Source organism: Lingula anatina, chromosome 1 (assembly GCF_051362555.1).
Source record: "Lingula anatina isolate TDL-2025a chromosome 1, LinAna3.0, whole genome shotgun sequence".
NCBI lineage: Eukaryota > Metazoa > Brachiopoda > Lingulata > Lingulida > Lingulidae > Lingula > Lingula anatina.
The window spans coordinates 54,677,374-54,700,711 of record NC_141767.1 but is presented as its reverse complement, the minus strand read 5'-3'; the positions used below and the strand labels follow the sequence as shown (position 1 = coordinate 54,700,711).

Here is a 23,338-nt window from a genome sequence, read left to right as displayed (position 1 = left end):
GTTCCCTTTTATCTCCAAAACTGGCAGAGATAGGTCCATAGTTACTACTGAACTTGAATAGGAAGTCATATACTGGCAATCTAAATGTGACATTGAAATTGACCTTTGACCTACTTTTTATCATGAATTGAACTTTGCAAGTTTTTGTTCCCTTTTATCTCCAAATCTGGCAGAGATAGGTCCATAGTTACTACTGAACTTGAATAGGAAGTCATATACTGGCAATCTAAATGTGACCTTGAAATTGACCTTTGACCTACTTTACACCATGAATTGAACTTTGCAAATTTTGGTTCCCTTTTATCTCCAAAACTGGCAGAGATAGGTCCATAGTTACTATTGAACTTGAGTAGGAAGTCATATACTGGCAATCTAAATGTGACCTTAAAATTGACCTTTGATCTACTTTTCACCATGAACTGAACTTTGCAAGTTTTTGTTCCCTTTTATCTCCAAAACTGGCAGAGATAGGTCCATAGTTACTACTGAACTTGAGTAGGAAGTCATATACTGGCGATCTAAATGTGACCTTGAAATTGACCTTTGACCTACTTTTCACCATGAACTGAACTTTGCAAGTTTTTGTTCCCTTTTATCTCCAAAACTGGCAGAGATAGGTCCATAGTTACTATTGAACTTGAATAGGAAGTAATATACTGGCAATTTACTGTGACCTTAAAATTGACCTTTGACCTACTTTTTACCATGAACTGAACTTTGCAAATTTTCATTCCCTTTTATCTCCAAAACTGGCAAAGATGCGCCCATAGTTTCTATTGAATTTGAATAGAAAGTCATTAGAGGCAATTTACTGTGACCTTTAAATTGACCTTTGACCTACTTTTCACCATGAACGGAACTTTGCAAATTTTTTTGTTCCCTTTTATCTCCAAAACTGGCAGAGATAGGTCCATAGTTACTATTGAACTTGGATAGAAATTCATATACTTTGATATTGAAATTGACCTTTGACCTACTTTTTCACCATGAACTGAGCTTTGCATATTTTCTTGCCTCTCATATCTTTAAAACTAGCAGAGATGTGCCCATTGTTGTCCCTAGGTTTTCTCTTTTGTCAGCATATATGCACCACTGACAACACATTTCAAGGAAAACCAACAAGACTTTTGTCTAGAGAATACAGGAGTGATCAAGGGTAGGAAAATGCAAGTCAATTAGAAAATCTGCTTGATTGTACCATTTTTAGTTATATTTTTTTGCATATTTTGAGAACTCTTGTTGATTGCATTTTAAAGAGCTTGTCAAGCACAAGACTGGTGATGGTGTCCCTTTTTGGAGGGGGGGTTACTCCAGCTGGTGGTACAATATCCGGAGGCGGTATCGCCTCTCTGATCCTCTAGTTTTTTTGGCTTAATTTTTACATTGTTAAGAGCAGGCTAATTTTTTTCTCTGATTCTAGAGGCTCCTGTACATTTTGTCAGGGTGGGAAAGAAATCCAACTGATGCTATCGAAATATGTGAGCACAGTGGTAGTAAGAAATTTAAAAGGGGGAAGACATCAGAAAACAAACATTTCATAAAGTGAAGCGCTGTTTATTGACTCAAAAGCATTCTTACCCTCCTTTCTTTACTGTAGAGGCACTCAAAGAGATCTGTATATGCATCTCTTTGATACATTTAATTGCATCTGTTCAGCTGAAATTCGCTTTTGAAAATTTATCCATTTTCCCTAGAAAAGAATATCTATAACATGTATTATATGATATTTCTCAATTGCAAGCTAATTGACAAGTGCTTGAAACTTGTTTAACACCACAGGAAAGTAGGGTTGCACATTTCTGTTTCCAATCACTACAGACTGCCACTCAAATAGTAAACTGAAGTTTCAAAAATTACATTTAACCAAAAGTGAAAGTCACTAATTGTTTTATTATACCATTTGAAAACTGAATGTCAATGTCCTCCTATAAGTCCTTGCTATATCAGCAATGTTTGTCACATGACTGATAAGTTTCTGTTACGCTGATTGGTCACAAACCATGGTTTGCATCATTAGGTCCATATAGTTTAGTGATTATGTCAGAGGTCAGTACTGAGTTTAATCAGACCTCATATTCCCAGATGTAAGATCACTGACTATGTTAATAATACAATTTCTCCAACCCCTCACAACCATGTTATTAATTATAAGGTTAATGTAAGGTCGACACCGTCATGGGCGTAACTAGGCATACGCACTGATGCACTGTGCGTACAATTTTTTGGACAACCATGATATTATTTTATATAAATTTAGTGTATTTTTCACGGAATATAAAAGAAAATCCTCTGCTTATTAAAGTCACCTGTATGTACAAATCCTCTGTATCAATTGTATAGGCACAATTGTTCTGACCCCCCCCCCCCTCCGTCTTGCAAACTGAGGTAAACAATGCCTGTAACCTTAACAAGTCCTATCTTAATCATCCATCTAACTGAAACTTCCTTTACCTCTTAATTGGAGGGTTCGGTGGCCCTCAACTTTTCTGTACCCTCTTTCTTGAGAATATTGAACGCATTCTCGCTGGCGATATTTATCTCAGGTAAAAATCTGCCTGAGTGTTATTTTCAAAGAGCAGCTCCCTCAACCCTGGGGGCACTAGACAAAATCTGGACACCAGGTTTAAGAAGGAGCTAGAGAAACAAAGGAAGAATTTTTCCTGCAAAGCTTCAAAGAATTTTGACACGGACTTGACCTAGCTTACCCCTCCAAACTAACAGGGTGACATGGGCAATTGTTACAAACAAATGATTAAACTTAAATGTATCAGAGCTCTGTTGTGTCGTACAATTGGTTGTTTTTGGGAGCCATGCATCCACATGTAAGGTGAATGAAACCGTACGTTAGTTCAACTCAGAGGTGGATCCAGGATTATTCGAAGGGGGTTCCACATATGGGAAGCTAGCCTCCTTTTAAATAAATATACCGTTCTGGGTAATAAAAATATTGAAACTTTTTTAATTGCGAGAATATTTCTGACTAAATGATGATTTATTATTCATGGATATTAAGCTGCGATGTGTGGTACATATGCTGTAATTACGCTGTCCTTCATCTCTTGCGTTAGTCTACATTTTGCTAGGAATTTTAAAAATCTGTGTGTACACCCCTGACCGTCACATGCGTGACCTGTATGGATCCCTTATTTTTTTTTTTTCATAACACTGATTTTATTCAACTTAAGTCTTTTTTTTTTCGATATATATGAATGCTTCTTAACCTACTTAAAGTTAGTATAAACAAATGATGTTTCTGACACAAGAGTTCTAGTGTTAGTTAAGCCTGTTACAGGTCTAATAGTTTCTGCATGACATGGTCCCAGCTGGTCCCTATCTCAAGTGTGGAGTACATCATGGGGTGGGCTTTGTCCATGTTCTTGCAGTACCTTCCTGCCAGTTCAAGTCCAGTGAAAACCTGTTCCTGCTCCATGTCTTTCATGGACAGCTTTTTTAAGAAATCTGGTAATGTTTCTTCAAGAGTGGCTTGCATTTCCTTGAAGCTGACAAAAGACTTAGTAACAGTTTGAACTATCTGGGTTAAAGTCAGCAGGGTAGCTAGTAGTCTGTACACATCTTGAGACACTTTCTTTCCTGAAACATTGAAGAAAATCATTTAATTCTTTTTGTCCATTAATTTAGTGTTCACTGGCAACTTTGATCCCGAATGGTAAATTCCTCATAGTGAGATTTCAAAAAGGTGAAATATCTTGCATTTGACAATCAAATCAAATGCTATGTGAATTTCTGAAAACCCACATTAAAAAAAAACATTAGCCTTAATAGCGAGTTGTAAATTATTGTGTTCTTAGTAGTACTTAACATGTAATTCTAATGCTGGTGGTGTTTGACTCACCTAAAGACATCACTCCAGCATCTGCAAGCATGCTTCTACAATATTCAATGGAAATCCCAAGCAGTCTGCCCAATACTGGTGAAAACTCCCAGTAACCATATTCCTAAATAGCATCAACTCAAACTTCAACACTATATTTAAAAACAGACAATCTAAAAGACAAAACAAATGTGTTTTACAAAAATGTTATCCTATTTTGAACAGGGTTACTGTGTTACTTTTCCTTAAAAAAAAAAAGAAATCTTCTCTAAATTCCAGTTGGTGGTACAGTTTCAAAACCTATGTCTTGACAATTTAGCTGATATGATATTTTGTAATCATTGACCATTTATCATTTATTTGCACTTTGTTTTCGTCACAGATATGTACCTTATTTTGAAGCTTAAATAACTGCATCCAATCACTCTTCTTCATTTCTTTTAACAAGCATATTCCCATAAGGACAGGTGGTACAGGGGTATTTCCACCACCACTGTGATAGCCCTCCGAAATCACTGAACTACTATCTGCTGGAAAAATATATATTATATGCTCATAAGGAATAAACCAAAGAAATACTGGATAGGGATGAACAGAATAATAAGTGATATTTTAAAGATGAGAAATCATCAAAGTTGTGCAAATAATTAATTTTAATTAAATTAAACATTAAAAATGCACTTCGTCATCCTTTCCAAAATTACAAAATCTGTTTAGGAATTCAATTGTATTCTACTGTATATATCTGTCACAGGCAAGATTGGCAGTTTTGCTTAATTTGCCTGGATTTCAATCTGACCTGTGACATAGTCATAATAGAGGCTGTCCGGGCTCTCAACGAGAAGACCAAGTTTCCCCGTGATTTTACGAGATCTGCCTTGAGGTGGGGTTAAAATATGGAGTCCACAAGGAAGTAGAGCAGCGATTTCTTTACTTGAAAAATAGCTGAACTTACACATGGATGGATGCCATATCAGAACATTAGACTTGCCTGCATCTTTGATTTAATTTCACTAAATTTATAGTAACTAATTCAAAAAGCTCGAGTTTGATTATAAGGTTAATTTTCTTCATTTATTTACTTATGAAAATGATGCTATAGAAACTAATGGATAGCATTCACAAAATGTAAGTTTCATTGTGATCAGATCCGACTTAAATGACAGGAAAGATGACAAAAGAAAGTATTAAAATGGACAACACATAAGTTGAAATTTTCACAAAATCATTGCATTTTATTGACAGTTATACACAAATGCAACAAATAAACACATCACAGGCGAACTTGTATTTGTGATCTGAGTAAATGATATGAAAAACAGGTGTCATATAGTTATTAAAAAAAGTCACTACAGTAACATAAGAATGATACTAGCAAGTAAAATAATTTTCTTCATTAAATCACTAGTGCAGTACAATACATAGGCCTATATACATATATATATTCATAAAACTAAACATTTCATTTTAAAGTAATAAAGAAAACGCCTGATACTGTAAGTGACACCCAGAAAAAAAATGCCATCTGTTGACTCCTGATATAATTAAGTAAACAACATAATAACTAAGGACATAAGAGATTAATATACACTGAGCAATCTTCAACATCTGATTATCCTGACCACATGACTCTCGCAGTTCTTGACTGGTTCAATAACGTGCTGTGTCTGTCATGCTCTAAAATAAATAAAAAATAACTCACTTAGTTTTCTGAAATATATATCATTATGTGATAAACGTTGTTGTAAAATACCAACTCTAATTTCCACTTTACTTGCAAATTGCAATTATCATAACTGACCACCCGGCATGGAATGTTACAACTGAACATTGTGTATACTTAATAGGTGTCGAAGGTTCACCAGTATTTCATAATCAGGTACACGTTATATGGAGATAGGAATGGTACAAGCAAATTTGTCTGATATAGTTACCGTAAAAGACTATTAATCACAAGTACTAGGGCTGTATTACATTAATAAACCATGGTGTCCTGTAAACTACACACAAAACTTACTTATTAATATGCCCCTCGACCGTTGATGATACGGTCTGTACGGTGATGCCATGGAGCCAGTGACGTGCAGGGTGCGAGTTGTCTGCAGTTGGTCCCTTTATTTCTACAAAATACTGCGACCTGATCTGTACTTTAAATATTTCGGCATTTAGTCCTTTTAATCTAATCAAGCCCAACTTCTCTTTCTTCACTTCACTTCTCTCGCCAGTCGTGTCCGTCATCCATAGTCATTTTCCTGGTTTTCTCGCTATACTTTATCTGCAATGCACCCTTCGACACAACATTAGCAATTCGCCATTGCGTTGCTCTATCTCAAATTACATGACAACGCCAAATTTTACTCAATGCAATCCTAAAACATAGACTCGTGCCTGACCGCGAGAGAAGTTTCAATGGCAGATTTTAACCCCACCTCTCGTGAAATCTCGCTCCAATCCAGGTCTCGTTTGACGTCATCTGCTGCGCAGATGTTCAAAATAGGCTATCCCGGACATCCCCTATTAAGTATGCGTTGTTTACTGAAGGGTTTTATGTTTCATAACAGAAAGAAAGAATGACAAAAGAATCACAGGTATTCCATTTACATACCAATAACTGAAACTTTGCATTCTTCATCCGAGGATGACCAGTCTTGAGAAGATGAAGAGGAAGAATCCAAATCTATAACTCTGTCTATAGACTGATTGGTTAATCTGTCTCCAGCTATTCTGCCGAGGGTTTTCCTTCCCCTTTGTTGGTCTATTGATCCTTTATCTACTGGCATTTGTCTAAGCTTGGTTTCAATTTTCTTTGTTATCTCTGTTGTTAATGATTGTTGCTCTGACTCACCAAACACTTTTCTGTGAACCACTGAACCTGCTGATCTCAATTTGACTGAAGCTAGATTTTTCTTTACAATTTCTGCTACTTCTGCCTCTGGTGATGATTTCTGTGGGGGTGGGTCAATACTAACAGCTTCACTGGATTTTTCCTTTGGACTCTCTTTACTCATTTTCCTCTTGGCATTATCAGCTGGTACCTTCATTTTCCTCCACATCACTTTGGGTTGTGTCTCTGTACTATGTGATGGTGAAGGTACTGCTCTTCCAGGTGGTGGGGCTGCGGGTGCTACCCTTGCTCTAGGTAATGGTGGTGGGGATGGTGGTGGTACTGCTGCTCCAGGTGGCGGTGGCAGTGGTGGTGGTGGTACCCCTGCTTTAGGTAATGAAGGCGGGGATTTAACTCCCATTGATAGATATCCGTCTGCTGATCGTAATCGTTGCGTTGCTGTACGTGGAGGTGGTGGTGGTGGTGGTGGTGGTCCAGGTGGTGCACCTCCTCCAGTTAATGGAGGTGGGTGTGGTGCTTCAGTTGACAACTGTAACTTTGCAGGTTGTAAGATTGGTTTAACCCCTTTCAATAGCTCTGTCCTTGGTGGTTCTTCAGCTTGTGCCTTCAGTGAAACTTTCTCTATTGACTGACTAGCAGCGTGAAACAAGGGAGCTCCTACTCCTCCAAAACTATACCCGCCTCTGCCTCTCTCACTGGCTGTCTTCTTTGATTTAAACAAAACTCCAGGTTCACCAGAATCAACAGACAAACTTCCAAATGTTCTTGGAGATGCTGGCTTGGCAACAGATGATATGCTTTCTGACTGAGATGGCTCTGGATGACCACCTTTCTGTGATCCCCCAGCAGCTGACATTGGGGCAGACAATGCAAAACTTACAGCAGGTGTCTGAGATATTTGAGTCTGGATTGATGCTGAAGCTTGTGCTCCAAATCCAAATGAGTTGCTGGCCACTGAAACTGGGGCTCCAAAGCCAGTGGACCGAGTTGATGAGAATGATGGTATTGAGAATGCTTGAGGCTGGGCTGAATCAGTATATCTTGCTCCAAAAAGAGGGACTTGAGCCCTTCTGAGAGGCGGTGCCCTGGAGCCAAACATAGGTGTCTGGTCATTACTAGGAGGTTGACCATCAAATACAGGGGCCTGGCCTCTCACTGGAAATACCCCAAATGAAAGGGTCTGGTCTGCATTAGAAATAGGTGCTGGTGCTCCAAAGCCAACAGATGACATTGGAGCTGCTGCACCAAAAGTAAACGGTTGATTTGACATTGGCGCTTTAAAAGCAGATAGCTGGTCTTGTGCAGAAACTTGTGCTCCAAATGTGAAACCCTGCAGCTGTGCCTGCTTTGGGTAAGACTGTTTTTCTCTAGGAGAAAACCCCAGTGACTGAGGTGCTGAGACCTGTAACTGAAATGAACCTGTGAGTGGCTCAGGAGCAGCAGTTAACTGCTGAGCTTGTTGCACTTCAGGTTCATCAGAACTCAAAAAAGAAACTCTTGATTTAGGAAAGAAACCCTTGGGTTTGTCTGCATTCAAAGCAAAAGATGCAGACATAGACTGAAGTTCTTCAGAACGCTCCATGAGATTTGACAGTTTTCCACCTTTCTGTTCACTAACTTCCATCTTAATTTCTTTACTAATGTCTATCCCAGTTTTTTTCTTCTTTTTTCTTACTTTTTCTCCTTCTTCCTCTTCCATTCTAGCTCCCATTTTGACAGAATCTGTGTCAAAGTCAAATAACTGCATGTCTAGGTCTGAAAAATATAATAAATAGGAAATAAATTAAAATTGTATCATAATAGCCCCTTCCAACATGACCATATCTTAAATTTTAATAAATTGCAATGTATAAATAGTCATCATGTTCTATAGATTCACAACTGATTTTCATGTAACAATTTACGTATCAAAATTTAATGCAAAATATGTATCTTTACACGTACGACTTTCTTCAGATTAGGCTATCAAAAAAGTGATAAAGTTTATTTCAGTGCAAGTTCAGACATTACATTTAAATCTTAATCAGAAGATAAAAATAAGAAACTTAAATTTTCATTTTTACAATAAAAGAAGTAATTTGATAAGATGTTTTTTAATCTCTCTTACCTTCCATGTCTGAACTGCTTTCTAAATGCTCAGCAACAGGTTGATAGAAAGAGGGACTGGTTGGGGAGTAAGCAGGACTGACTTCATGTTGGGAGAAGTCCTCAGAGCCCTCTCTAGAATTATCCCCTAAAAAACCTGAAGAACCATATAACCTTTTTTTACGTCTACATTATATATCTACAAGACTATTTAACAAGAAAAATACCGTCTAGAACACACTTCATTGAAAACATGCTACAATCTCACTATAGTGAGAACTCTGGAGAGGTAGAGGCATACAATGTATGTTACACCTTTTTTTAAATTAAATTTTCACACAAAGATTAAATAATATGTTAGCCTTAAATATAGTATATAACAAAGTTGCACATGGTTCCTTTTTTCTTTAAACTCAATTGGACTAGCTTAAATATTCACCATAATCTGCTCCATCATCACACAAAAATAGATCTTCACCATATTCCTCTTCATCTGAAGATTCTCCCTCCTCTTCTGCTCGAGTCGATCTTTTTGAAAAAAAAAACAAAACAACATATATCATAATACTTTACTAACGTTTGATATATCAAGCCATTTTTGTTTTGTTCAAATCAGATTCTGTGGTGACTTGTATTCTAAGTCCCACTATCAAATAGCTGTTACATATTTCTCTCACTTTTCCATCATCTTTACTGACAATTTAGATGCAATGTTTTCATTGTTTGGTGTTAATTGGTGGGAATCTGAAATAAAAACAAGGAACAAACACATTTTAGATGTCTTTAACAATACTCTAATACTTGTCATCTATTGCTTTATTAATTTCTTAACTCAAACGTATAAAATTTTCAATATCAAAATAGCAGGACTGTTTTTTACATAATTTTCATGAAGTGAACTGTTGCATGCATTTATTGCAATCATATGTAATCTTTGATCAGGCCTCAAATAATTCACTGCACAAAACATAAATGTCACTTCTTTGAAAAATGAAGATTCAGGACAACAAAAACATCCAACACTTTTTTCAAGGTGGTGGCCACTATTTAAGCAATTGTACAGACCACATTTTATAAGCAAAAGAAATAAACAGAATTAGTACATACACAGCACATATCATCCCACTCAGCAGAATATCAGGCCTGGGGCAATTTCTTTCGCAAATTTGCAAGAAGGAATTTTATGTTCTTGCAATAAAACATTTTATCACACCTCTAAGGCAAGGCTTTGTTTTCAAATCAGGGCTAGATAACAAATTACACTGGAAACAAACTGCCTTATCTCTCCAGACAAGACAATAGACTAAAAACATGTCAAAGAACTTTACAGGTCAGATGAAATATTAACCGTTTTTCCTCCTGCTTGTTAAGAATCTCTTCCTTCTCCTTCCATCCAATATATGGCAGAATATCTACATCTTCTTCTGCCAAGATAGCCTCAATCCTCGGACCTTCACTGCTCATATCTTCATCCTGTTATATGCATTATGATCATTACTCTCATGTAAAATACTGGACGAAATAAATTTTTAGGTATGGTTATATTGAGTTAGAAAACAGCTGTCAACACCTACTATATATGTATTTATAAAAACCAATTACAACAAATCTTTATTAAGATTCAGTTATCTTTTGGGCAGAATTCCTTAAACTGAATTCCAGACAGAATTCTAAAGAATACAATGCTATATATATTCACAGTTAATTAAATTATTTCTGGTTTTTAAATGCAACTATAATAAAATAATGACAGTAAAAGCAAGGAACTAAGGCAATTTTGATATTTCGTAGCAAATATAGAGTATTTGAATTTTTACACCTTGGTTTTTGTTACCTTTTCTCTCTTTTCAATGGCAATGAAACTGGTAAACTGTGTTACAATGGAATACTTTGTGCTGAGCTGAATTATAAGATTCTTTCGATTCATTTTCAGGACCTGTAAATCAGAAGTTATCAAAAGCAATTAATTTTTTTTTTAATGAAATCTAACATTAAGAAAGAATTACAAATAATTTTAATTGATCAGTCAGTTGTTTTTTTTCTAATAATTCAATGGTATAATTGCACATTATTATTGAAGAAGTGAAAAAAAATCTAAACAATAAATCTTCATTGCTATATAAGGTATTTATACAAATCTTATCAAATTCATCTTTCTACCATGAAATAAAAAACACTGTCAATCAGTGACTGCTGCTAATTTGTAAAATAATTTCTGAATGGAATATTATTGGCAAATTTCATTGGTCAATTTTATTTCAGTTGACTAACTATGCGCAGGTTGTCTATAATATTGAGCTGTTAGTAAAATCTTATACCTCATGCTGTGTCCTGTCATCATCCAGGCTTCCCTCTTCCCAGTCTCTAAGGATTGCCTTAGCTGTAAGACGGTGTAATATCTAGGAAAATGTTCAAGAGATGATTAAATAAGCTAAGAATATTTAAAAGAATTAATTAATAAATAAGATGGGATGCATCTAAACTTGACAGCACAGCTGATATACAGTAGACATTAAATAACAGAAAGAAAAAAAGAAAGCATTCAGCAATTTTCACTTTGACCATTTTTTTTTTTACCAAAATAAAAATAAAATGATGATTAATTGTTTCCAAATTCTTCTTGTAATTGTCACTATATTATTACATGAAATAAAGTTAATTCTTTATTAATAACATATATGTCCCAGGAAATAATGTATCAGAATACTGCAAGTTTGATTCAACTGTTACCTTTCCTTTTGTGATGCTTAAGTCAGATGTGGAAACAACTGTAGAGACTTCAAATCCGGCGATCATTGCCTTAAGAGTGGCCTAGTCATATCAAAAAGAGAACCAGGTAACAGTATTTAAACTATAATTTGTCAAATACTTCACACAAATATACACAGTACATTACATACATAAACAGGAATAACAAAAGGTCAATAAGCCAATGCCATATCAAAAGGTCAATATGCTATCTGTCACTTTTAGTGAAATCATTAAAATAAACAGTTAGGCACAAATTGCATTTAAGTTTATGGAACAATCATGCACATCCTTTAAGAATGACACAGAACAAGTCTGAAAAATTCTAATTTATTTTGGGAAAAAACTGTTTGGCTGTATAATGCAAAATACTTACTTGCATACAGTTGGGCACAAACCCATACACCACCTGTCTAGAACCATTGAAAAGTGAGGTGATCTGGGTGGGTGCCTGTACAGGAGGTGGCAGATCATCATCATACTGTTGCCAAGCAACAGACACAGATGTCAAGCCTGGCTGAGAGACCTTGTCTAGCTGACACTTCACCTGGTATTTTTAAAATATACAAAGAATAATATTCCAAACTTAAATAATTAGTAAATGACAAATTGATAACCTTTTTTTCATTTTATAGAAGTAATATTTCTATTCACTGTACTTATGAATTACTTGAACTTACTTTTTTCTCCCATTTGGATTTAGTTTTATTGTCAAAGTACTCATATGCCCCTGCTCCAACTCTGGCTAAAGACCGTAGCAAGTACTTATTGGCTGTTGCACTGAAATTATAATATTTTGTTTCATCTGTTTTGCCTTTTTGAAATAGTCCCTTATTTACATTTTAAATGTGCACCTTCAAATACATAAACAATTCTGACGATCTTTAAAGAAGGACAAAAAGAATGACAGACTGATAATTACAGAATAAGAATGAATAATTGTGCAAGTTATCTTTACCTAACTCCCAGAGTAAACAGCCTAGTGTGCTCATAGTTCTTTCTCAAAGCTGTGAAGACAGCTTCCTCGTTGTTGACATGTCCATCAGAGATGAGGAATATGTTGCGCAACCCTTGACTTGGTTTGAGCAGGAAATTTACTTGCAGTGGTTGAATAACTTCTGTGTTCCCACCAGAAGGTTGTAATGCCTGAAATAAATGAGCACCATTAAAAAATGCAAGATGGCCTTAAAAAAAATTAAATTTAAACTGCACTATTATAAATATTTTACTACTGCAAATGATACAGCAAAGCCATATGTCTACTTCCACTAAGCCATCAAAGACAATGCAAACAATTCTCCAATTAGCAAACTTTTAGCATTGTAAAAATCTCAGTGTTAGTAGGAAATGTTATGTAGTTACAGTGTTATAAACATAGTGTGCTTAACACATTATGTATGTAACCGTGCTCTTTGAAATTAAACTGTTTTCTTTGAAATTGAAATATATAAATACCAACAGTTTTATTAAAAAAACTAAATTACCTGAATAAATCCTTGTGCTTGTTTCACTGTTAACTTTGTCTTCCCCATAGAACATGGAAACAACTCTTCAAAACCTTGCATAGGAAAAATGTGCACACTTCATCATTCACCACTCTTTTGTGAATAGGGAAGGCCAATAAGAATTGTAATAATGTGATAATAAATGAATAAGACATTTTGTTGTAGGAAAGTCTTGCACTTACCAGTTCCAAAAGACACAACATTAAACACACAACCATTTGACAGATGATGCAGTGTAAGCAAAGCCACTTTCTTGGCATCCTGCAATGCTTTCTCCTTCATAGAATTGGAAACATCAATCAGTAAGATAACCTCACAGGCCAGGTCTGACTCTGCTTCAAACTCTGGGTAGAAGGTCAACATGCAAGCCTGCAAAGATAGATACAGGTAAATAGGTAAACTATTGTGTAATAAGTGCTTCTTCTGTTTGATATTAATTTTTTGGTCTTCTGAGATTTAAGTAACCATAAAAACTTCCCTTCTGAATGAAAAAAAAATCACTTTAAACCATTGAAATTTAACTTTCCAAAAGCTTATTATTCAGAATCGTAAATTGACTGAATTTCTGTCAGAGCAATCACAAAAAGAATTTTTGCACTTACTGGTGATCCAGGGTTATCTGCATCTTCCTCCACCCACATCCTGGGCACATGGATCTCGGCCAGTCCTATCAATAACTGGAACCCATCTCCCAAAGCTTGTCCTGCTGTCATCTCCACCACAGCCATGGAGGCAGTTCTCTATAGCAGCCATGGTTAATTGATAGTAACACAGTTTACTAATCCCATTCCAGTACAACAAGATCAATGAACTGCAGCAAAAGATAATTTCTAACAATGCTCGCACTACTATAACCAAACTATGTGTTTCAGTAATTGCATTACCCACGACAGATTCTCTTACAAGTCTAAAGGCAAATGAAAGAAATGACTGAATATCTTTTAAAAATAACAATTACTAAATCACCACCTAATACCTCTTACCTTGACTTTGACTTGGTGGGATGGACAATCGATGGTCCGTATGTCAAAGGGCATTTCTATGGCAACCTGCACATCAACACTGAGGTCACTTTTCTCTACTTTGACAGTATCCACATCTGTCTGTAAGGATAACAATACTTGACAATTAATAGTTAATATGCTTCATCCAATAGTTCCAAGATAAAGAGACAAGGGTAGAGAGGAAAGCAAACACCAAACTAAAAGACATTCTAACTACATTTTGCTACTTTTCTTCTTAAAGTCAAACTGTATGTGAACTGCACCTTCTTATTTATTAAAACCTTATTCATGAACTTAATCTTATAGTCAATTATGGATTCTGGTTGGCATGAGCATATTTTATCTTGCTTGCAAGAGCCCCCGTGCATTCTTGTTTTTAAATGTTTTTAACCACTTATTCTGTTTGAATAACAGGACCAATGACATAGGAAGATAGTTATTGGGCCACATGTTTCAGACCTATAAACCAAGTCTCAGTCTGCCTCTGAATATAAGTGTGTAATAAGTTTGTGATAAGTAAGAATATATACATCCATGGTCTACCTGTACCTGAGTAATTTCAGCAAGAGCAGAGTCTTTCTTCCAAGGGGCCACACTACCAGGCAAACTAAAGCATATGTTTTCTCCTTCCACCTGCAGCTCCGCAACATAAGTGATCTTAATCACAACTTGGCACCTAGGTGGGAGGTTGCCAACACTCACTGTAAACACATCCTTCAATGAAATAAACAAATGAATATTTAAAAAAAATTAGTGATATTGCAAGGGCTTCATTTTCCTATAATGTATCCATGTTATAAATTTGGCCAATGCACCAACAGAGACCAAAATCTAGGGGGTTCAAGTTGAAATTATATGACCTTATTCTGAGAGATGGGGTCACAGGTCTTTGTAGTCTATAAGGAAATGCAGTAACCGTGACTGCGTGGAGGAGACAGTAGATGTTGGCAGAGACAGGGGATGAAACTGGTCATACTAAAACAACATGTACTACCAGCACTCATGTTGACAAATATGCAGAGTTAACAGCATTTCAGAGGTTTCTACAACAGTAAATGCAGACAGATTATCTACACCAAAAATTTGTACCACAATACACATGTATACCACAATTGCAAGTTAGATGTCTAAAACTTTTAAAAGTTTTACAAGGAAATATATCTCACGCAATGGCAGAATAAATTCTATGAGTGTGAAAAAGAGTCTACCAAAGTTTGGAGATACTGTCAAAAGTGTCAAATGACCAAACAACATATTTTAATGTGTAAAAGACTAATTTTCTAAGAACTACATTAATGTACTCATAATAAATCTAAATTTCTGATAAATCCATAATTCTGTACTAGGCAAATATAAAGTTACACCAACAGTTGTGTTCAGGAAAACCAGGTTACTGTACCCTTGTTATCATGGGCTTATTTCATGATAAACAATAGATTTCTTCACCATCAAACTTTTTAGTCCAATAAACTGTAAACCTTAGTTTCTTACTGGTGTTTCTTCATCTTGGTCCATGAGGTAAGCTCCATGGCCCTCACTAATGGCCTTCTTGTATTCCCTGTGTGCTGTTTCTTTCTCCTTGACTTCCCCTATGATATGCTTGTTGTTGATGTATGCTTCAAATCCACACACTGCTGCCATATCATCCAGAGGGAACACATACTTGGCTTCAATAGAGTGGTCACTCTGGTTCTGATAGACTTGAAATACAACAACCTGCAATGTTGAAATATAGGTGATACAAATTTAAGTTAGATGGTAATATTTAAGTTTAGAAAAGAACACCATTTAAGTAATTTTACAATATAAACAAAAATCAGACGGTGGTCAACTTCTATCATGATAAGGTGCATGTACAGTAAAAGTAACCAAGGTCCATGACACAACAATTGTTTTCTTGATAACAATACTTATACATACTTGTGTAATTGAACCAGAATGGTGTTTCAGTGTTCTAAATGCACACAGATATGCGTGTACATATCTGCTATACTTCATTAATGAAAGACACTTTTACAAACAGTGTTGAATGATACAGTTAGGCAAATGAATCAAGGAAACAAGCTTTAGAAGCACCACACTTGAGACATGTCTTAAGAATACATCTGAATATCCAGATACACATTTCAACACCCTGTAGTACTATGTAACTACAATATGTTTCTAATATATTGGGAAAGGTTGGTTCTAAATGGATGCCAGGTGTCAAAACAACATGCTGGTACAGTACCTGTGCAGCTAAATCTTGCAGCTTTGCCTTGACACTGACAGAATGTAGTGGCACAGCTTCATCTGAACTAGACACCAGTCCAGCCTGTACTTTGGACAGTGGGTCAGTGATGCTGCTCACATCCTGGATTCCTATTAACAAACATAACCTGCATGTGCATCCTATCTACTGACTTTTGACTCCCATTAAACATCAATGTGAATGCATTACATTTGCTCCTTTAGCTTATGTTTATTTTTATTGGTTGAAAATGTTCAGCTAAATAACTCAAAATATTATCAAAGTTAAACAAATATTTATTATATATGAAAAAAAATAAAATTTAATAAATAAAATCTGTGTTTTCTTAGTCAACTGGGACCTATCACTGCATTTCATTATATTCAACAGATAAGATTTAAATTCAAACTTTTAAACTTTTACTTTCAAACCACTGGAGCATTTGAAAGATAATTGGAGAATTCACACATAAAAAACATTCTTTGTTTCAATGGAGTACACAGAATATTTGTTAAATAATAATATTACCTACATCTTGTTCTCTTACTATAATGTAACAAACTGGAGCACAATAACTGATAATATTTACCTATTTGTTCTTCTACTGCTTGTTCTTCTATTTCTATTTCTTCACTCACTTCTCCTTGCATTTGCTTGATTTTATCATTTGGTAATGTGAATTCTACTAGATAACGTATTCGCTGCTGGTTGGTATTGAAAATAGCATACTCATCATCCTGTGCATGAAAGAAAAGCAAAAATATACTGTTTCGTAAAAATGAGGTACTGAGATTACTAAATGAAAATATCTCACAACTTTTCCTATGAAAAATATGTCTTTAACTGATATGAATGAAAGGTATATCAAAAGCTGAACTATGCAACTATAAATAAGAAAAGCTGCAAGGTCACCAAACACTTAACTATACAGTGTAAGACAATGATAAAGAGTAGCTCCCATCAATCAATACATCTTTTTGGAGATAACTGCTAAACATACATGTATTTAAGGGAAAATGGTAGAATTTGGAGCAGTATATTTTTAATTATAAATTATCATATCATTGATCAGAATAAAAAAGTATATTGTCAAAAAATAAAGCCTTCTATCCATTTGTTTTTTTACTAACCTCAAACTCTGATGTCATATTCTCTGTACTTTTCACACCTCTTACACTCTGATAGCCCTCTGGTGGTGCCTTGAGCTCTGTCTGGAAATTATAGTAATCCTTACACTGGCCCAATGCTACCTCATTCACCAGCATCATGCGTGTACCTTTTACACAGCTTGGGGATGAGTATTTTACACTTGTGCTGCAAATGAAAAAAAAAAGCATCAATATATTCTTTTATCAGAACAAATGTTTACAGCTCTATTAGCACCATCAGCAAATACATTTTTTTTCAATAAGTTGTTTTGTCAAAATGTTGTTTTGCCTTTATGCCACATAATATGCAAATCGGTATTTATTTACTACATTTACCAAAAAGTGTTATGATTCTTTCAGCTATAGAAGATTTATTTAATGGTAAGCATTAAAATGCCCAAATGTTGTAACAGATTTGAATGTCGCCTAATTTTGTTGAATTTCTGACTTCTTTACTTTTGCTTTTATTTGAAGTGATCATATGACTGACATATCACCTTGATGAATCAGCAAAATAGATTCCACTTCCCAGCATCCCAATATCTGTCCTATTTCCTCCAAAGTCATCTACCACTACCTTTGGCATCAGTAGTCCTCTGAAGCAAAAAAATTCAAATTCAAATTTTCAGTTTCTTATAAAAATAAATGTATAATTTTATAATTTGCCATCTTTAGCATAAATTCAACAAATGAAGCACTGGGATGAAATGTTGCAACAACACTGAGTCAACCTGTACGAACTTGATTTTACAACTTTTACTGTATTGTCATCAAGAATGAAAATAACTTTGGAAAACACACATAACTTCAATTTTCATAAATACAGTTCTGCATGACATATAGTAATACAAACTTTAAAACATAATATGATAAAATATATGTGTCAGGTATGAAGTAAATGTTTTAATGCTGTATGGCACTAATAAGTACATATAAAATGTCATGATAATCATGATTGTAACTTATAATTCTCTACCTTGAGAGTATCCCCACACAGTTCTGCACAGAAGAGGCATGCATCAACAGTCTTTTGTTGCTGATGTTGTGAGTGAAATGAGTATCTTCGACTGGTCTATGCACAGCAAATATGTTCACAATATCCAGGTTATTTGAACTGAAACAAAACAAATTTTAAAACTGAATTTTTTTAAAGATGTTGACACACAGTACCACATGCCATCGGATGCTAAAAAGGATTACATTAAGCCTTACAGCTCCTTGTTATAGTTCACTAGGATTTTTTTCTTACACAAATACAATAAGTAAATCAATTCATTGTTTGAAAGGCTGCTAATCCCTTTTTCAGAAGTAATAAGAGATGGAAAGAAATAAAATACCTAAATCATCTATTCCTATAATCTCAAAAGATATTCAATTTGAGAAGGTATTTACTATTGCAGCCAAATCACTCACCCGTTTGGTGCAGTATCTTCCACCAAAGATTTTATCCTCTCATATTCTTCACTTATTGGTGCTAAGTATTCAATTTGACAGCGTAATGCTCTGTATTTTGACTGCTGGCTCCCTCTAGTGGACCAATTGGTTGCTTCACTAACAGCAACCATATCTTTTATCAGCTGTAATAATGAATAAAGAGAACTGAGCACATGAATCAATTTCTGAAAGCAAAAGTGAACCCATAATTATTAACAAAACTTTATCAAAAGTTTATAATTTCAAGGTTTAATAAAGAACTGATAATATGCTAAAATGCATGTTTGCCAGATGACTCTCTCAGCTTAAAAAAAAAAAATGTATTAAAGCCTACCTGACAGAGGTTTTGTTTTTTTGCCAATATTCTCTTTGTTGAAATGGTTTCAGTATGGCCTAATCTGTGTGGCAGAGCACTGTAGAATTCTCCTGAAAGTTTTTTTAGTTGAACAGAATCTTTTCCCTTTCCAAGAGCTTCTTTCACTTGTGACAGTATGCCCTCTGCTTTCTCCACCTAAAGTAGGAAAAAATAGATATCACACCGCAAAGGTTAAACTTATAAGACACATCAACTGCAATTATGTACTTGAAGAATACACCAACAGTGTTTATTTTCATCTGATGAAGTAATTCTGATGACTGACCTCTTCCAATTTGACTTGTTCCAATGGTATGTCTAATGTATCTTCCAGCTGTCCTGTAGCTTCCTGCCAAATATGGTCCATCAGGTCCCCAACTTCTCTCCCCACAGGTGCATCCTGGCCAAATTGCCATAGCAACTGAAAGTTGATAAAATGGTATGCTGTCACTCATACCACACCATAGAAAGAAGTTTGTTAAAAAATACAAAAATTATAATCTATTAAGCATGAATCTATTTTAGAACTTATCACAACTGCTTGAAGTTAAGTGTATTTAATTCAATTCTTAAAATAGCAGTTAGTTGAGCAAAACTACTAGATACTAATCCTAAACAATACTTTAACAAACTAACAAGCCAATTGTTACCAAACAGAACATTGATGAATGCCCTTTAAAATAAAATGTAATTTTAAACATATCATGATGAACATAACCCTCTTCTATTAACACTACCGCTTGAAACTTGTCTGAGCCAATCCTCCGTGAAACAGGACATTTTGTCTTTGTTAAATTATGTGGGGCAGTTGTATAAAGCCTGTATAGCTGGGAATATATAGAAAGGGCCTCCTCTGATGTTGATGCATAACGACACTCTTTCTTAGACTTGTTAGCCTCCTAGAAAGAAATAATAATTGTCATTATATCTAATTACATACAAATATAACCAAATAAAGGAAGAAAAACAGCAAATACTTAACTTTATTCTATAAGTGCATTCAGAACAGCAGACTAACAGATCTTCAAATCAAATATGGCGTACCCACTTGAATATTTGTTGCGTAATCCCTGTAAGGAATCTATTCAGTGTCTAATCAGGAATTAAGTAGCAAGCTTTTTAGTGGATCTGTTAGTCCCCTGTTCTGAATGTGTTCTATGTAGTATAAAATAAATCTCCTGGATACCTTGCTAGAGCTCAATTTGCCACAGTGTGTGAATACTCGGAATGTGTTGTCTGCTCTATTATCTGCATGAGTGTGAATTTCAAGTACGCAGAAATGGACTGCTTTTGTTTTTCCTTCCTCCCTCTGAATTAAATTATGTATATATTATATAATATATATTCATTACATAAACTCATGCCATATTGTTTCAAAATCAAAATAATATTATACATACAGTTTAAGTCATAAGCAATTCTATAGCCTGTGCAATTACATTAAACTTTACACAACAAAACTAAATATTTGTTGCATTTGTATCACATTTATTATAACTTATTCGATCATCACACACACACACACACACACACACACACACACACACACACACACACACACACACACACACACACACACACACACACACACACACACACACACACACAGACAGACAGACAAAGAAAGTAAAATAAATCACCAAATACATATATTTTTCTCACTTGAAGCACAACTCCCTTAACAAAATTGTATGTGTCAAAGAATGGTTGTTGGCTATCTTCCCACGACCACACTTTACACGTGTTTAAGTTCACTGACACAATTTTCTTCTTGGGCTTGTCCCTTACTTGATCTGAGGCTAAACAAAACAATGCACAATTACATAAAAACAATTAAAGATGTTTTTATTCATATAACATTTCAAACAGGTCCACGACTTCAGGTTTATATTTAATTCTAAAATATGTAAGCAATCATCAGAATACACTAAAAAAGGCATTTTCATTAAGCTGGGTTCACATTTTTTCTTAATTGCCACTTTTAAACTAAAAAAACACTTTATTCATTTGTAAACAGATGCTGTTAACAATTCTCAATAATTCTATTCCTTCTTACCAACGATCTTCCCAGTGCTAAATATTTCATCCTTGGTTTTGCCAGCCATAAGGAAATTGTCTGTATTAAGCAGCACATTCTGTTCTATACATCTTGTGATGAAGTCCACTGACACAAGAGGAATCCCCATATCTAGGGCTTTCCTGCATTTGTATGAAGAATCCACCTGTTCTTTGTTTTCAATAACTACAACATTTGTCTGAAAATTAAGCAAATAATCTGTTGGGGCCCCTTTTTATCTATTGTGTGGTATCTTATTTATCTTGAAGATTGTTATGTTTGTATGGTCTCATCCTATATGCCATGGACATATGTGTAATATTATAATTACATATGTTTTCTATTTTTTGGTTGTTGTTGTATCGAAAGAGCGCATTCTCAACGAATTAAGCCAGGCTTTACAAAGCCGGTGACCTAAAAATGGCAGACGTACATGAAAGAAAAACCGCCTAATCTTTTAATAGTCTCTCTGCCTCCCCACACGTCGTCCCTGCGGGGTACAGTAATTAAATCGCGTCTCCGTTCGCCATGCGGAAGCTACCTGAGAAATATTAAGTGCGCATGCTCATCAGTTAAACTCGTGGTGAAGAAAGCATGGCGGCTGAAGGCGATCGAAGGAAAAAAGCTCTTCTGTTCTATTATCTTTGAAAACAGAGACGAAAAAGGAATAATTTGGCCCGTAGAGCAGCAATGAATCGACTGTCTACGGAGATAATATCGCCAGAGATATTCACGGAAATATTAATGTTCGGAGCCGAGATTTAATTACTGTACCCCGCAGGGACGACGTGTGGGGAGGCGTGTGAGAGGCGGAGAGACTATTAAAAGATTAGGCGGTTTTTCTTTCATGTACGTCGGCCATTTTTAGGTCACCGGCTTTGTAAAGCCTGGCTTAATTTGTTGAGAATGCGCTCATAGACAAAGCAAACTGATGACATTATTAAATTGTTATTTTCTTTGTTTGAATATGATGTAACTTACCTTTTTAGTTATTATGTATGAAATCACACCATCATTATTTGTGATCTGCTTTTTGAGAGCCTGTTTCCTCTTAAAAGGAACATTGGCAGGTAGCTCAACCACAACCTGAATGTTGCTGAACACCCCCATTGTCCACCTGAGTCTAAAATAACATGATAAAAGATACGTTCAGGTTAACAAATGCAGTTTGTTCTGAAAAGGTTTAAATACATATAGAAAAGTCGTAGTGAGTCTTGAGGAATGGCTCTGATGAAATTTAAGCTGCCCACTGGTATCATATCATATCATATCATATCATATCATATCATATCATATCATATATCTAGATGAGACTAATGGTGCATGGTCATTTGATTAATGCCTTGATTCCCATGTAAGCAAACCACAAAGCAACTAGGAAACAGACTGATAATGCTGCACACACGAAGTTCAGAAAAATCCCATTCAATACTTTAATGTATGACCCCATTCAGCCCTAACGAAAAAGTCTTATAGGATCCTATAGGACTTTTTCGAAAGGGAGAATAGATATATAGTACAGGCTGGGAGACTATCAGGAATCAGCGGCATCTCTTTTGAAGTGTGGTTTAACATACTTAGTTGGCAGATCAGTTGGTACTCGGTTCATCTATTTTGAATGGGTCCTAACAGTACCTGTACTTATCCGTGAATCGATGAAAAACTTTGCGATGACAAATGAGCGATTATGCATGCATGTATTACCAGTTGTACTTGCATAGCACAAATACCATGACCTGGCACTGCTGATACCCTGCTGTGTGCCTAAACCGAAGGTAGTCAAGGCAAGGGATACTAACTACAGTATTTCCTTGATAAGTTGATTAAGTATGCAGAAGCTAGTGATCAGAACTTCTTCGTGGCTCACGTCACATGAAATAAAAGATCACCTTAGTTTTCTTACCTAATGTTGTGATGTCTAGCTCACTTTTCTCTGCTACTTTGAAAGTTTGACCAAAGCTCAGTTGACTTTAAATCTGCCAAAGATCATCTGACAAGCTGGCGTAGCATTCGATTAGTCATGTGTTTCATGTGTGTTGTTTTGAGTTGATGATCTCATTCTTCGGAGTCGATAGTTGTAACATCAGGCGTTGGTT

General features: G+C 35.4%; 1 protein-coding gene and 1 long non-coding RNA gene across 3 annotated transcripts; both read right to left on the bottom strand.

Moving 5' to 3' along the window:
• Positions 1-1,398: 1,398 nt before the first annotated feature.
• LOC106165688 (protein mono-ADP-ribosyltransferase PARP4) lies at positions 1,399-23,315 on the bottom strand. 2 transcript variants are annotated; one of them, XM_087001055.1, is made up of 33 exons: positions 23,146-23,315; positions 22,224-22,365; positions 21,243-21,441; positions 20,849-20,985; positions 20,373-20,495; positions 19,924-20,085; positions 19,473-19,607; positions 19,166-19,342; positions 18,811-18,974; positions 18,374-18,511; positions 17,895-17,993; positions 17,380-17,563; positions 16,839-16,986; positions 16,250-16,380; positions 15,511-15,735; positions 14,569-14,733; positions 13,999-14,118; positions 13,618-13,755; positions 13,198-13,384; positions 12,995-13,068; positions 12,469-12,656; positions 12,191-12,290; positions 11,887-12,057; positions 11,493-11,573; positions 11,081-11,161; positions 10,597-10,698; positions 10,111-10,235; positions 9,202-9,290; positions 8,785-8,919; positions 6,438-8,432; positions 4,223-4,362; positions 3,854-3,956; positions 1,399-3,591 (listed from the first exon to the last, which is right to left on the bottom strand). In XM_087001055.1, exons 2-33 carry the CDS (start codon positions 22,350-22,352, stop codon positions 3,287-3,289), a joined length of 6,450 nt encoding a protein of 2,149 aa, XP_086857181.1. In that variant the 5' UTR covers positions 22,353-22,365; positions 23,146-23,315; the 3' UTR covers positions 1,399-3,286. The 2 variants fall into 2 exon arrangements, with proteins under 2 accessions (XP_086857181.1, XP_086857182.1); XM_087001056.1 differs by having other exon boundaries at positions 4,223-4,359.
• On the bottom strand, positions 5,037-6,404 carry LOC147764793 (uncharacterized). The gene is made up of 2 exons (XR_015331919.1): positions 5,850-6,404; positions 5,037-5,509 (listed from the first exon to the last, which is right to left on the bottom strand). It is a non-coding gene; the product is annotated as an uncharacterized LOC147764793 (long non-coding RNA).
• Positions 23,316-23,338: the final 23 nt, after the last annotated feature.